General features: G+C 42.4%; 1 protein-coding gene across 1 annotated transcript in view; it reads right to left on the bottom strand.

Moving 5' to 3' along the window:
* The window catches only part of DZANK1 (double zinc ribbon and ankyrin repeat domains 1), a 92242-nt gene extending 77085 nt beyond the window's left edge, over positions 1-15157 (bottom strand). The window contains exons 1-4 of the mRNA XM_030915044.1: positions 14976-15157; positions 13097-13213; positions 7663-7816; positions 1330-1444 (exon numbers count right to left, since the gene is read on the bottom strand). Coding sequence (XP_030770904.1) covers positions 1330-1444; positions 7663-7816; positions 13097-13213; positions 14976-15045 — 456 coding nt within the window. The 5' untranslated portion in view covers positions 15046-15157. The remainder of the gene's footprint in view (positions 1-1329; positions 1445-7662; positions 7817-13096; positions 13214-14975) is intronic.
* Positions 15158-15187: the final 30 nt, after the last annotated feature.

Raw genomic sequence — 15187 nt, 5'->3', positions numbered from 1 at the left:
TTGTTTTCACGAAGTAATCCCTGTTTCACTTTATTCTGGAAACATGCAGCTTTGCATCCAGGCGGGGCTGCTCAGTTGGCAGCACATCTGGATGTAGGCCTCACCAGGTGAAGTGGCCAAGGCAGGAGGTAGGGAGCAGCACATGCAGGCAGGATGCTACAACTGTAGGAGTCTGGGTAACAACAGAGGGACCGCCAAGTCCAGGGTGGCAAAGGCAGGGTAGGGTCAGACCAAAATCAGACTTCTGTACACGACCTGCATACACACAGTCCTTAAACACTCTTCCCTCTGGACTTTCTCCATGGACTTGGTCCCTCACACCTGATTCAAGCCTAAGCACCTGTTGATACATGTGGGCTCAGCCCCCGCAGGCGGCCCCTGCCCAGTGTAGATCCTTGCCTTGATCACACTTGAGCCCCACCCATGCCTGCATCCACTGCTTTGGTCCTACAACCTCCTCTCCAGCCTCAGGTTCATAGTCAAGCTTAAGCGAAACCCTTATAAACTTCCTCTGTCAATCCCAACAACATCCCTGTGACCAAGACCTCTGGCTTGGCCGCCATACTGTAGGCTAGCCTATCCTCTGGCCTAGCTCCTTGAATGTTTCTCATTGATACTCACACCCAGTGCCTGAAGCTTCACACATCCTTCTCAGATGGATCTAATTGACTCTTCACAGTGGGGAGGCTTTGCAGATATTTGGGAATAAAGATTTCAACATAAAAGAATTCTGTGCCCACTGAGGACTTCTACTTACCCAATGCATCTATTCAACAGCTACACAATCACCACCCTCTCCTGCCTGCCCCTGTGCAAGGCAATGAGTATAGCAATCATGCCACCTTGGCGCTTGTAATGCATAGGCAAGATAAACAAGGAACAAAGTAATCACATGCTCAAAGCAGTTTATAAAAGAAGGCCTGGGTGCCAGGATAGCAGTGATAGGGCATAGCATACACAGTTCAGTTTGGTTGGAGTATATGTAGGGTGTTCACAGACAAAGCAGGAAAGGCTGACCAAGGGCAGAAACTGATGACTTGGATGGAAGGCTAAAGGTTTCTGGTTTTTTCAGTAGGTAAGAGAGAGCCACTGAAGACACTGGAGCATGGACCTCAGTGCTCAGCAGGTATTCTCATCTTCAGGGTAGATAGGAGACTGATGAAAGGCTGAGAAATCAGTGAAGATGCTTTACAATGGTTGATAATGACTTCCACTATAAGGACCTGACTATCAGCAGAGGTAAGGTAATAAAAGGCAAGATCTGCTCACTGAGAAAGAAGGAACCAAAATACAGTGACAATCTGAATGGATTATAGTTTCATTACTTGCCTGCCTTGAAGAATCTTTGAGAACATTTTCAATATCATCTTCAGGAGAGACTACATTCGGTGGTTCGTAGCCTACCTGAAACACCTTTGTCACAATGCCACTCTGTCTGCAGTCTCTGAAAATTATTATTAAAAAAGGAAAAAGTCTGTGTTACACAAAGATTCAAAAAAAAGTGGCTAACAATTAAGATGATTTTATTAAAGTACCTTAGTCTAGCTACTATATTTATTGTATTTCAAATTGAAGAAATCAAATGTAATTTCTATAGTCTTTCCTTACTTCCTTCCTTTTGGGTTATTTACTGCGGTGTAACAAACCACCCCAAAGGTAGTGCCTTAAAACATGGATCTATGGATTCACGGTCTCCACTGAGTAGGTCTCATCTGAGCTCTTTCATGTGGCTGCCATCAGACATCAGCAAGGGCTGGAGTCAACTGAAGGCTCAACTGGGCTGGGTGTCCAAAATGACTTCTCTCAAATATGCAAAGCCTGGGCTGGGGTAACTGGAACAGCTAGGGGCTCACCACTCATTGCTCTCACTCAATCTCCATCTCTCTGTCCCTCCCTCTCTCTCCCATGTGGTTAGCTTGGGCTTCCTCACAGTATGGAAGACTCGCATAGTCAGATTTCCGCCATAGTACCTGGCTACTCCAATCTCCTGCTAGTGTTTTTGTCCCAAGAAACCAAAGCAGAAACTACAATACTTCTTGTGATCTCAGAAGTGCTTGGCATCATTTCTGAAATATTCTATTGGTCAAAAGCAAGTCACAATGCCAGCAGGAAGGCTACAAAAGGGCATAAACACTGGGAGGCATAGTTCATCATGGGACATTTTTGAAGACTATCTACCACATTCATCATAAAGATATCAGACCATAAGCCTCAAACTATTCTAAAACAAAAAATGTGTTACCTAGGTCATTCCACATGAATCAAGAGCATTTTCCCTGTCTCAGCTGTAGGCAGTGTAATATATGCTGTGCTGGTAGATTCTGTAACTCAAATACTATCATGTTTTCCATTCATTCATAATATTTCACAATTCATCTTGTTCTCTGATGCAATAAGAATTTCATGAGAAGACAATGTAGCAGTGCCCATGACTAAAAACTAGTGGTGATTTTATTTCAGCACCAGTAGCTCACCTATACTCTACTTTATTGAGGTATAATTTACACGACACAAAATTCATCTATTTTAAGCAACCGGTTCAATGGGACTCAGTCAGTGTAGACAACTGTGCGAATATCAGCACAGTGGAAATGTTTAGGACATTTCCATTATCCAAAATAATTCCCTTGTGCCTGTGTGCAGTCACTCCTCGCTACCACCGCCTATCTTAGGCAACCACTGATCTGTTTCCTATCTCTATAGTTTTGTCTTTTCTAGAAATTTAACATAAATGTAATCATACATATGCAGTCATCTTACGTGTCTGGATTTTTTATTTATCTCTTTTTTTGGAGGCTCATCCATGTTGTTGTAACTCATTCATTGTTATTGTTGAGTAGTATTCCATTTTATGGATATATCATGATTTTTATGTCCATTCCCCAGTTGACGGTCATTTGGATTATTTCTGGGTTTGGGTTATTATAGATAATGCTGCTATGAACATTCACACATAAGTCTTTATGTGGACATGTTCTCATTTCTCTTCAGTAGATACCGAGGAGTGGAATTGCTGGGTCACATGGCAGGTATGTGTTTAATTTTCAGAAACTGCCAAACTGTGGCTGTTCCATTTTACATTCCCACCAGCATTAGCTGAGGGTTCCAGCTTCTCCACATACTTGCTGACACTTGATACTGTCAGCCTTGTTGATGACCTGTATACTCGATCATGTTCTCTGTAGGTATTTGCTTGATATGTGTCCCTTGTCTATCAAGATATAGGTTGGCTGTTGTAACACAGAATCAAAACAATAGTGTCTTTAAGGCAGGACACAGTGGCTCACTCCTGTAATCCCAGCACTTTGGGAGGCCAAGGCAGGTGAATCACTTGAGGCCAGGAGTTCAGGACCAGCCTGGCCAACATAGCAAAACCCTGTCTCTACCAAAAGTACAAAAATTTAGCTGGCTGTGGTGGCACACACCTGTAATCCCAGCTACTCAGGAGACTGAGGCAAAAGAATTGCTTGAACCCAGGAGGCAGAGGTTGCAGTGACCTAAGACCACACCACTCCACTCCAGTCTGGGTGACACAGCAAGACCCTGTCTCAAAAAATAAACGAACAAACAAACAAACTAACCAATAGAAGTTTGAACAAGACAGGAGTCATAGGGTATAAGCAGTCTAGAGCTGGTATAGGGGTGTCATGGTGACAGGAGCACGATATCAAGTTTCTACCTTGTTACTCCATCATTTCTATGACATTGCACTTATCCTCATGGCCCAACCTGACTGGCCAACCACATCTACATTCCAGTCAATTGCAAGCAAAGCCCACCCTTTCTCTTTCAAGGTACAATCTTAAAGTTGAACACATCACTTCTACGTGTATCCACTGGCCACAGCCCGGTACACATCTCTAACTAGGGCAACAGGGATTGGGAAGTATCTTCGAGGCAACCACGTGCCTGGCTAAAAATCATGGGCCCTATTATTAAAGGGAAAAACAGATATTGGGGGACATCCAGCAGCCTCTCCCACATCATCATGACCACGCTTGGCATATTTATTTGATGTGTTTAACTCTCACCCCTCCTCATTTGCATTGAAAGCTCACCTTTCCCGTGTTATCCTTTCTATGTGATTATGGCTCACTGGTTACCACAGCCCGTGTTTCTATTTGCTCTGGCCAGACTCTTGATACTTTTTGTATTTCCAATTATCTTTTTTCTTCAGGGTTCTTTGTCTGCTTTGTCCTTACTCATTTTCATACTGATCTTTTTTTTTTTTTTTTTTTTTTTGAGGCGGAGTCTCGCTCTGTCGTCCGGACTGGAGTGCAGTGGCCAGATCTCAGCTCACTGCAAGCTCCGCCTCCCAGGTTTACGCCATTCTCCTGCCTCAGCCTCCCGAGTAGCTGGGACTACAGGCGCCCGCCACCTCGCGCCCGCCACCTCGCCCAGCTAGTTTTTTTGTATTTTTAGTAGAGACAGGGTTTCACCGTGTTAGCCAGGATGGTCTCGATCTCCTGACCTCGTGATCCGCCCGTCTCGGCCTACCAAAGTGCTGGGATTACAGGCTTGAGCCACCGCGCCCGGCCCATACTGATCTTTAATACATATTGTCTGTTTCATTAGCATTTCTTCAGCAACTGCTCAGATTTCTTACATGCTCAATTTTTATATTTCTTAAAATTTTTGAACCTTTAAGTAAATAAGTATCCCTGGATCTTAGAGGGGAAGATTTATGAATCTGTAAATCTGGTTTTGTTATTATTTTTTTTAAAGAAGAGATTTAAACAGGGAAATTTAGCCACCTATGAGTCACTCCAGCCGGTGAACATGCGAGTGTCTTCTGATCACAGAAAGCTGAGACGTTATTTCTAAATACTGTCACTCACAGATAGGTAGTGACTATTTAGATGAATTTGTCTATTTCTTAGAATTTTTTTCTCCATCTTCTAGAAAGGTAGCTTAAAACTTCTATGTTGTTTAATGTTAAACAGATTCACAATCTGGTTACAGATATAGATGATCTTTTAGATGAACCACTTGCTTAACTCATTCACCTCAGCATCCATCTCGTCTGCATGTTCACCTTTGGCCCCAGGCCTGTCATCCAAGATCCAATTGTCCTTCCTGTTAGCACACACTTCCCAGACATCACAAGCCTCTCCATCCAGGGATCACTTGAATCTTGGATGGTCGTGAGGCTCCCGGAATGCACACTTACAACCCCACATGAGGTCACATGAGTAGAGGCCTGGCTCTTATCCACTTATTCCACCCCCTAAGATCCAGGTTGTTTCCCCCACCCCAGCTGGCCCTTCTTTGGGGAACCAGAAGGCATTCACCTTTTGAGCTGAAAATTCAAATGTTTTTTATATAAATGTATAAATTTTTTATATAAATATATAAATATTTTCCCTAAGCTGAGCACATCTGAAATATGTTAGTACTGTTAAGTACCTTTCAGAATAGACCTTAGTGGGCAAAGAGCAGAACGGTGAGAGGCATAAAGAATGACCTTATTTTTTACTCTCTCTCGAAAGCCTTATTAACTCCTTCAAACTGCATAGTCAGGCATTAAATTGCTTCTTCATTTTACTACTACTTGCAGCTTCTAAGGAGGCCTGCTTTACAGCATTTGGCCACTAGAGTATTTAGCTTCTTAATTTTTTTTTTATTATTATTATACTTTAAGTTCTAGGGTATATGTGCACAACGTGCAGGTTTGTTACATACGTATATATGTGCCATGTTGGTGTGCTGCACCCATTAACTCGTCATTTACATTAGGTATACCTTCTAATGCTATCTCTGCCCCCTCCCCCCTCCCCACAATAGGCCCCGGTGTGTGATGCTCCCCTTCCCGCGTCCAAGTGATCTCATTGTTCAGTTTCCACCTACGAGTGAGAACATGCAGTGTTTGGTTTTCTGTTCTCGTGATAGTTTGCTGAGAATGATGGTTTCCAGCTGCATCCATGTCCCTACAAAGGACACGAACTCATCCTTTTTTATGGCTGCATAGTACTCCATGGTGTATATGTGCCACATTTTCTTAATCCAGTCTGCACTGATGGACATTTGGGTTGATTCCAAGTCTTTGCTATTGTGAATAGTGCTGCAATAAACATACGTGTGCATGTGTCTTTATAGCAGCATGATTTATAATCCTTTGAGTATATCCCCAGTAATGGGATGGCTGGGTCAAATGGTATTTCTAGTTCTAGATCCTTGAGGAATCGCCACACTGTTTTCCACAATGGTTGAACTAGTTTACATTCCCACCAACAGTGTAAAAGTGTTCCTATTTCTCCACATCCACTCCAGCACCTGTTGTTTCACGCTCATCATCAGAGAAATGCAAATCAAAACCACAATGAGATACCATCTCACACTACTTAGAATGGCAATCATTAAAAAGCTTCTTAATTTTTAATAATTGAGATGACTTACCTTGATAGAAGTGGCTTGGCAAGTGAGAAAAGGCTACATGTTCCAACATTTTATAAAGAATAATAACGTGCATATACTCCATTTGCAGAACCCACTTAAAAACAATAATAATGTGCATAAAGGGGTTGTTTTGTTTCATTGTATTTGTTTTAATTTTCAGATGCCAAAGCAATCATGTTTGCTGTGGAATGTGTAGCTCTCCTCAAAAAGTCATGCAGTAATTCAGTCAGTGGGGGCTGGGGCTAGGGTCCTTTCAAAGTACCTGGGCCAGCCTGGTACTGTATTTGGTTTGGGGCCTTTTTTTGAGACAGAGTGTCGCTCTGTCACCCAGGCTGGAGTGCAGTGGTGTGATCTCAGCTCACTGCAACCTCTGCCTCCTGGGTTCACGCCATTCTCCTGCCTCAGCCTCCCAAGTAGCTGGGACTACAGGCGCCCGCCACCACGCCCAGCTAATTTTTTTGTATTTTTAGTAGAGACAGGGTTTCAACGTGTTAGCCAGGATGGTCTCGATCTCCTGACCTCGTGATCTGCCCGCCTCGGCCTCCCAAAGTGCTGGGATTATAGGCGTGAGCCACTGTGCCCGGCCGGTTTGGGGCTTTTAAATGTTCCCAAAATATGGCCAAACCTGCTTTGCTAGAAAAATAATTCCTATATCACAGCCACACAGAATTGCCAAGCATTTGAGTTTTTTTTTTTTTTTTTCCTACAACACATGGTGAAGGTTTCCAAATTAAATAGTGTTTCTATATTTGAAAACGGGAAAAAGTCATTAAGAAAAAAAAGGATAAAGAAAAAAGTATAGTAGCTAATATCCAACAAGTTGAAATGACAGTAGCTTTGAAGGCCAATTAAGTCGATACAAAATGAAATTGAGAATGATGGCGGTGGTTGTAGGCTGCATCCTGGGGAATGAAAGAGCCACTCCGTGAACACAGTATTTTCTTCAGAGCTACATGGAGCTCTTCAGAGGCCCCCAGTCCTGGAAAGGATCTTCCTTCCTGAAACCCCAATGTGGAATTTAAAATAAAAACAGTATTAATATACATAACACTTCACTGAGCTGTCTACTTAAGATTTCTGCATCTACAGTATGCCTCAAGGAAAGGCAAGTAAAACACAAATGTTACGTATGTAAGCCGAAATTAAAATAACATTTCAGTAGTGTCCTTCTAATGGAGCACTGATTCTGATAGGAAAAAATGAATAAAATTAGAACATAACGTTATCATATCATAAATTAATGTAGTCACCATGCTCTTAACTTACTTAGAGACAGCAATAGCTTTAATTTGTATTTTTCCATCAGGCAGAGTAATAGGTTTTGTATACTTCAATGTGTTATTTTCCCCATAGCCAGTTCTCTTTAGAAATTCAGGTTTGCTGCCATCCAGAGTATAATATATGTTGACATCTGGAGTGTCTGAAAAATCCAAACCAGGATAACTATAATTAACATCAAAGTAGCAAGTCCCTGAATAATGCCTATAGGTCAGTTTAAGATTTGAAATTTGCCGGGTGTGGTGGCTCACACCCATAACCCCAGCACTTTGGGAGGCCGAGGCGAGCAGATCACGAGGTCAGGAGATCAAAACCATCCTGGCTAACATGGTGAAACCCCATCTCTACTAAAAATACAAAAACTTAGCCAGGCATGCTGGCGGGCGTCTGTAGTCCCAGCTACTGGGGAGACTGAGGCAGGAGAATGGGGTGAACCCGGGGGTTGGAGCTTGTAGTGAGCCAAGAACCTGCTACTGCACTCCAGCCCGGGGGACAGAGTGAGACTCCGTCTCAAAAAAAAAAAAAAAAAAAAAAAAAAAAATTTAAGTGTGTGATTTAAGATTTAAAGTTGTGATTTAAGTTCAGATTTAAAGTTGTGATTTAAGATTGTGTTAATCAACTTAAATAACTGACCTATAGGTTATTATATACACATAATGGAAATGAATAGTAATAGCAATAATGCAGTTCTTTCTCTGTACCAGCACTGTGCTTTACATGAATTAGCTCATTTCATCTGTACAACCCTATGAGGTAGATCCTATTTTACACCCATTTTATAGATGAGGTAACTGAGTCCCAGAAAGATTAATAAAGTTGCTAAATAATAGAGGAGTTGTGATTTGACTTCTGCTAGGTTAGATACACAGCCCATGCTTTTGAACCACTGTGCTCTTTTGCCTCTCCAACAGGGCACTAATACAAACAATGATTCAAGATTCAACAGGTCAAAAAGGGTATACAGTGAAAAGTCTCGCCTGACCCGTGACACCAGCTTCCCAGAGACTATCAATGGTATCTTGAGTAACCTTCAAAAATATTTTATATTCATACAAGCATTTATGTACATATTCTTATTTTCCCCTCTTTTGCCATAAATGATGGCATACTATACCCCGTTCTACATAGTTCTTTTTTCATTTATCAATATGTCTTATATTGGTACATAAAGAGCTTCCTAGGAAATAAATAGCAATTTTTTTTTTTTTTTGAGACGGAGTCCTGCTCCGTCGCCCAGGCTGGAGTGCAGTGGCCGGATCTCAGCTCACTGCAAGCTCCACCTCCCGGGTTTACGCCATTCTCCTGCCTCAGCCTCCCGAGTAGCTGGGACTACAGGCGCCCGCCAACTCGCCCGGCTAGTCTTTTGTATTTTTTAGTAGAGACATGGTTTCACCGTATTAGTCAGGATGGTCTCGATCTCCTGACCTCGTGATCCGCCCGTCTCGGCCTCCCAAAGTGCTGGGATTACAGGCTTGAGCCACCGCGCCCAGCCCTGCAATTTTTTTGAAAAAAGAGCTTCTGCATTCTTTGTTATGGCTGCACCACATTCTCTTATATAGATGAACAATAATTTAACCAATTCCCTACAGATGGATCTTTATGCTGTCTTCTTTTTTTTTCTTTGTTTCTTTTGCAGTTATAACCACTGTAAGAATAATTTTGTAAAGAATTATTTCTGTAAATATATGGGTAAGACAAATATGTAGAACTAATACTGTTGAGTCAAAAATACATGCATTTGTAATCTTTTTTTTTTTTTTTTTTGACAGAGTTTCACTCTTGTTGCCCAGGCTGGAGTGCAGTGGTGCGATCTCAGCTCACTGCAACCTCTGCCTCCTGAGTTCAAGCGATTGTCCTGCCTGAGCCTTCTGAGTAGCTGGGATTACAGGTGCCCACCACCATGCCCAGCTAATTTTTGTATTTTTAGTAGAGACAGGGTTTCGCCATGTTAGCCAGGGTGGTCTCGAACTCTTGACTTCAGGTGATCTGTCTGCCTCAGCCTCCCAAAGTGCTGGGATTACAGGCATCAGCCACTGTGCTCTGCCAGCATTTGTAATCTTTTTTTTTTTTTTTTTTTTTTGAGATGGAGTCTCGCTCTGTCGCCCAGGCTGGAGTGCAGTGGTGTGATCTCGGCTCACTGCAAGCTCTGCCTCCCAGTTTCACCCCATTCTCCTGCCTCAGTCTCCCAAGTAGCTGGGACTACAGGTGCCCGCCAACACGCCCAGCTAATTTTTTGTATTTTTAGTAGAGACGGGGTTTCACCATGTTAGCCAGGATGGTCTCAATCTCCTGACCTCATGATCCGCCTGTCTCAGCCTCCTAAAGTGCTGGGATTACAGGCATGAGCCATCATGCCTGGTCGCATTTGTAATCTTGATTAATATTTCCAAACTGCCCTCCGTGGATGGTTAAGCAATTACACTGCCACCAGCAATGCATGAAAGTACTTATTTGACCACAATCTTCCTCATAGAGTGTGTTACCCAGTTTTCTTTTAGTTTTCCTAATTTCCTAGGTTAAAAAAATACTATCCTGTAACTCATCTTTCTTGCATTTTGAGTAAAACTCACTAATTCATTGCAACAAATGTTTGCTGAGTACCTATTATGTACCAGACATCATGCTAGGTATAGGGGATATGCAAAAGTATATCCGAGGGTCTCCTTGCATATCCCCTGTACCTAGAATGGTCCCTGCTCTCATGGAGATTACATTTCAGGAAGGACACTGGAACAGTAAACAAACAAGGAAATACAGTTTGTCTGGTGGTGATCAAGAGCTTGGAATAGGTGAAGCAGGGATAAGGTCTGCTCAGCAAGCAGCTGAAGGGGTAGGGAGAAGGGTGAGGAGAAGAAACATTTTCCTATGTTTAAGAGATCTTTATATTTCCTTTCCTACAAAACGTCTTTTCATCATTACTCAAAAGAAGATACACAAGTGGCCAACACACTCATGAAAAAATGCTCATCATCACTAATCCTCAAAGAGATGCAAATCAAAACCACCATGAGACACTATCTCACACCGGTCACAATGACTTTTGTTAAAAAGTCAAAAACTAACAGATGTTGGTGAGGCTGCAGAGAAAACAGACACTTATATACTGTTTGTGGGAATGTAAATTAATTCAGCAACTGTGGAAAGCAGCTTGGAAATTTCTCAAAGAAATAAGAGTTGAGGCTGGGTGCTGTGGCTCACACCTGTAATCTCAGCACTTTGGGAGGCCCAGGCAGGCAGATTAAAAATACACAAATTAGCTGGGCGTAGTAGCACACGACTGTAATCCCAGCTACTCTGAAGATGAGGTATGAAAATCACTTGAACCCGGGAGGCAGAGGTTTCAGTGACCCAAGATTGCATCACTGTACTCCAGCCTGGGTGGCAGAGTAAGACTCGGTCTCAAAAATAAAAATAAAAATAAAAAAAGAAGAGTTGAAATACCATTCAACCTAGCAATCCCATTACTGGGTATGTACCCAAAGGAAAATAAATTGTTCTACCAAAAGGACACATGCACCCATATGTTCATCACAGCACTATTCACAATAGCAAAGACATGAAACCAACTTAGGTGTCCACGAATGGTGAAATGGAGAAAGAAAATGTGGTACATACACACCATAGAATGCTATGTAGTGATAAAAAAGAATGAAATCGGGCCGGGCGCGGTGGCTCAAGCCTGTAATCCCAGCACTTTGGGAGGCCGAGACGGGCGGATCACGAGGTCAGGAGATCGAGACCATCCTGGCTAACACCGTGAAACCCCGTCTCTACTAAAAAATACAAAAAACTAGCCGGGCGAGGTGGCGGGCGCCTGTAGTCCCAGCTACTCGGGAGGCTGAGGCAGGAGAATGGCGTAAACCTGGGAGGCGGAGCTTGCAGTGAGCTGAGATCCGGCCACTGCACTCCAGCCTGGGTGACAGAGCAAGACTCCGTCTCAAAAAAAAAAAAAAAAAAAAAGAATGAAATCATGTCGTTTGCAGCAACATGGATGCAGTTGGAGGTCATGATCTTAAGTGAATTAACATAGGAACAGAAAATCAAATACCATGTGTTCTCACTTATAAATGAGAGCTAAACATTAGGTACAAATGGACATAAAGATGGTAACAATAGACATTGGGGACTACTAGAGGGTGGGGAGGGGTGAAAACCTACAACAATGCTCGCTGCCTGGGTCATGGGCTCAGTCATACCCCAAACCTCAGCACCACACAATATACCCAGGTAGGAAACCTGCACATGTCCCCCCGGTACTAAAATAAAAGTTGTAAAAGAAAAAACAAAACAAGGTCTTTTCATGTCCTTTGCCCATTTTTCTTTTGGGTTATTGTTCTTTTTGTTACTGAATTGTGAAAATTATTTATTTGATATTTACGTATCAGGGGATTTTGATACCCTGTCATTCATATCATCTTTTGTCAATAATCACCCAACTTCTCCTAATAATTATGGGCACATATATTAAAATGTTTCATTTGGTTTGACAGTTTAAAAAATTGTATCAGCTTTTAAGCTAAAGGAGAACACAGAAAATAATACATATTCTTAGTCAGAACTCTTGGTCTAAGCAGCATAGGGGCCATACCATAAATGCAGATAGTGTCTATATATTTCAGTTATTAAAATACATAATTGGTTAAAAGGCAAAAATTGTAATTTCAAAGTCTTTTTTACACAAATATTTGTTCATATGTTTTACCTATAAAACTTTCCTTCCTTATGATAATTATATATGTGTATGTGTATATATGTATAGGTGTACATATACACACATATTTAAGAATTTGAAGAATAAATATTGGCAGGATATACATTCACTTCTTTCTTTCTCTCTTTTCTCTTTCTCTCTTTCTTTCTTCTTTCAGACGGAGTCTTGCTCTGTCACCCAGGCTGGAGTATAGTGGCACAATCTCGGCTCACTGCAACCTCTGCCTCCTGGATTCAAGTGATTCTCCTGCCTCAGCCTCCTGAGTTGCTGGGATTACAGGTGCCTACCACCATATCCAGCTAATTTTTGTATTTTTAGTAAGACAGAGTTTTGCCATGTTGGCCAGGCTGGTCTTGAACTCCCGACCTTAGGTGACCCGCCTGCCTCGGCCTGCCAAAGTGCTGGGATTATAGGCGTGAACCACTGTGCCTGGCCACTACCAGGACATCTTACTTTGGCTAAGGTAAGTCAAGACATTGCTGAAACCATACAAATGAAAAGTTGGTCAAAGCTAACCATTTTAATCTAAATGTATACCACTCTATAAACCATCAATGTACAGCACTGTTTCAAATTTTAGAAGTTTTACAAATTTCCCAAAGAGTTGAGCAAAGAGTGAGAAAGCATGCAACGAGATAAACCAGCAACCAGATAAACACAAGAAATATGACAATGTTATTTTAAACAATTTCAAACATATGTGATTCTTACCTGATTTCATTTCCAAAAGTGTATTGTTATCAATTTCATGGTTAGCTTTTCCAGGCTGAGGCACTCGTAGTGGTATGATCTGAGGGACACACACTGAACCAGCCGTCATTTTCTCTCCTTACATACAGAAAAAAATAAATTCCACTGTGCACTTAGAGCTGTACACAAAAGTTGAAGAAAAGCACTTATTTTAAATGCAGCAAAACTAGTTAAAACGAAAGAGAATACTGTTAAAAAGGCACTACAAATATTATTCCCTTTTTAATTGAAATAATAATTACATTTCGGCTGTATTTGCTGTTGAAGTCTCGTGTGGGGTTTTGATTATCTAAATATTACCTCACTTCCGAGAAAGGAGCATGAATGAATGAGACGGGGGAAAGAAGTTACTTTAAAAGGGTAAATTAAATGAGTAAGGAAAACAGAGACTATCACTAATGCTCTTACTTGAGTTCCCTCCAAATCATTCTCGCCTTTTCCTGCCTTTGGTGTGTGTCACCTCTCTTGGCTTCAGGGCAAGTCGTCATACAAGAGGAACCGAAGTAACTGTGTGTGTACCACAAAATGTTAGTTAGAGCTAACTTTTTTGGGAAAGCTCCAGGTTCACAGCCTTGCCACCGTCACCAGAGCAGTTCTAGTATTTGAAAGCTGCAAAGACACTTTAGAAGGACTGCAGAGTATTAGTTGTTAGTGAAAAGGAAGTTTGCAAGAATATAAACAGTGACTAATAAACACAAGCCTCCCATTCCATCTACTGCATTTATAAATCCTGGTATTAATAATTAACTACCAGTATGAAAGCCTTACTGGTCTTTTTGGAGGTGAGGGTGGGGAAGAAGGTTGTCATAATTTTTAATGCACGGAAGGTTTCAGGGGGGAAAAAAGCTCACCTTAACACAGCAACCATTTACATCTCTGTATTGCCTTTTCAAATTTCATTAAGAATCCACAGATTTTGCTCAATTATAATCTACATATTCATTCCATTTTTAGAGTCTACTTCTTGCATTCTTGCATTCTCACTGTATTAGTTTTCCATGTACTTATTTATCCATTTGGGGCTGGCCTTAGGCTATTTCTAGTTTCTTTTTAGTTTTGCCTGTTGCTGTTCTTTTTTTGTTTTTTTTTGAGACGGAGTCTCTCTCTGTCGTCCAGGCTGGAGTGCAGGGGCGCGATCTCGACTCACTGCAAGCTCCGCCTCCCGGGTTCACGCCATTCTCCTGCCTCCGCCTCACGAGTAGCTGGGACTACAGGCGCCCGCCACCACGCCCGGTTAATTTTTGTGTGTGTGTGTATTTTTAGTATAGGCGAGGTTTCACCGTGCTAGCCAGGATGGTCTCGATCTCCTGACCTCGTGATCCACCCGCCTCGGCTTCCCGAAGTGTTGGGATTACAGGCGTGAGCCACCGTGCCTGGCCGCCTGTTGCAGTTCTAATAATGCTGATCTGAACATCTCTGCAGTTTGAGCTTTGTCACAGACTGTATTCTCAAAACTGGGGTAACTAAATTTAAGGGGTGAACTTAATGCCTCGTTGGATAGTTCCGGATCGAGGGCCAAGAATATAAACTGCAGATACTGACAACACAGCAATAGCTCCTACAGGAGTGTAGCTGGACTTGAGACTTGCCTATAGTCGCATTTCCATTCAAGTGAAAAGCAGATAAAATAAAAATAGTTGAAAAATTAATTCTAAATAAAAAATATGTAAGAGAGGAGGTAATTCGCGAGCATCAACTAGCAGCTGCCCTTACGAAGCTGGGGTGGCCAGTGGGCCCCACGCAAAGGGAATCAAGAAAAAGGCGGATCCGCCAGGCCCAAATGGCAACGTGCAGTCAACAGGATCCCCAGAACCCTCAACTCTCCCAAAGTGGACCATACCCTCGCAACCCGGATCCGGAACCCCGTTTGGTTGTCCCCGCCCATCAGGTGCTGCCAAGGACACCTGCATCTTTCGGCTGGAGTAAGGAAAGCTATTCCCCTCCTCTAGCCGCCCTCCTCTTCCTCTAACCGGGGGACCCGGGATCGGGACCCCTAATGCATCTCTGCCGCTCCCAACCCAATCGCCGGCCTCTCACCGCCTCTTGCCTCCT

The sequence above is a fragment of the Rhinopithecus roxellana genome, chromosome 13 (assembly GCF_007565055.1).
Source record: "Rhinopithecus roxellana isolate Shanxi Qingling chromosome 13, ASM756505v1, whole genome shotgun sequence".
NCBI classification, from domain to species: domain Eukaryota; kingdom Metazoa; phylum Chordata; class Mammalia; order Primates; family Cercopithecidae; genus Rhinopithecus; species Rhinopithecus roxellana.
This window is presented reverse-complemented; position numbering and strand designations above follow the sequence as displayed.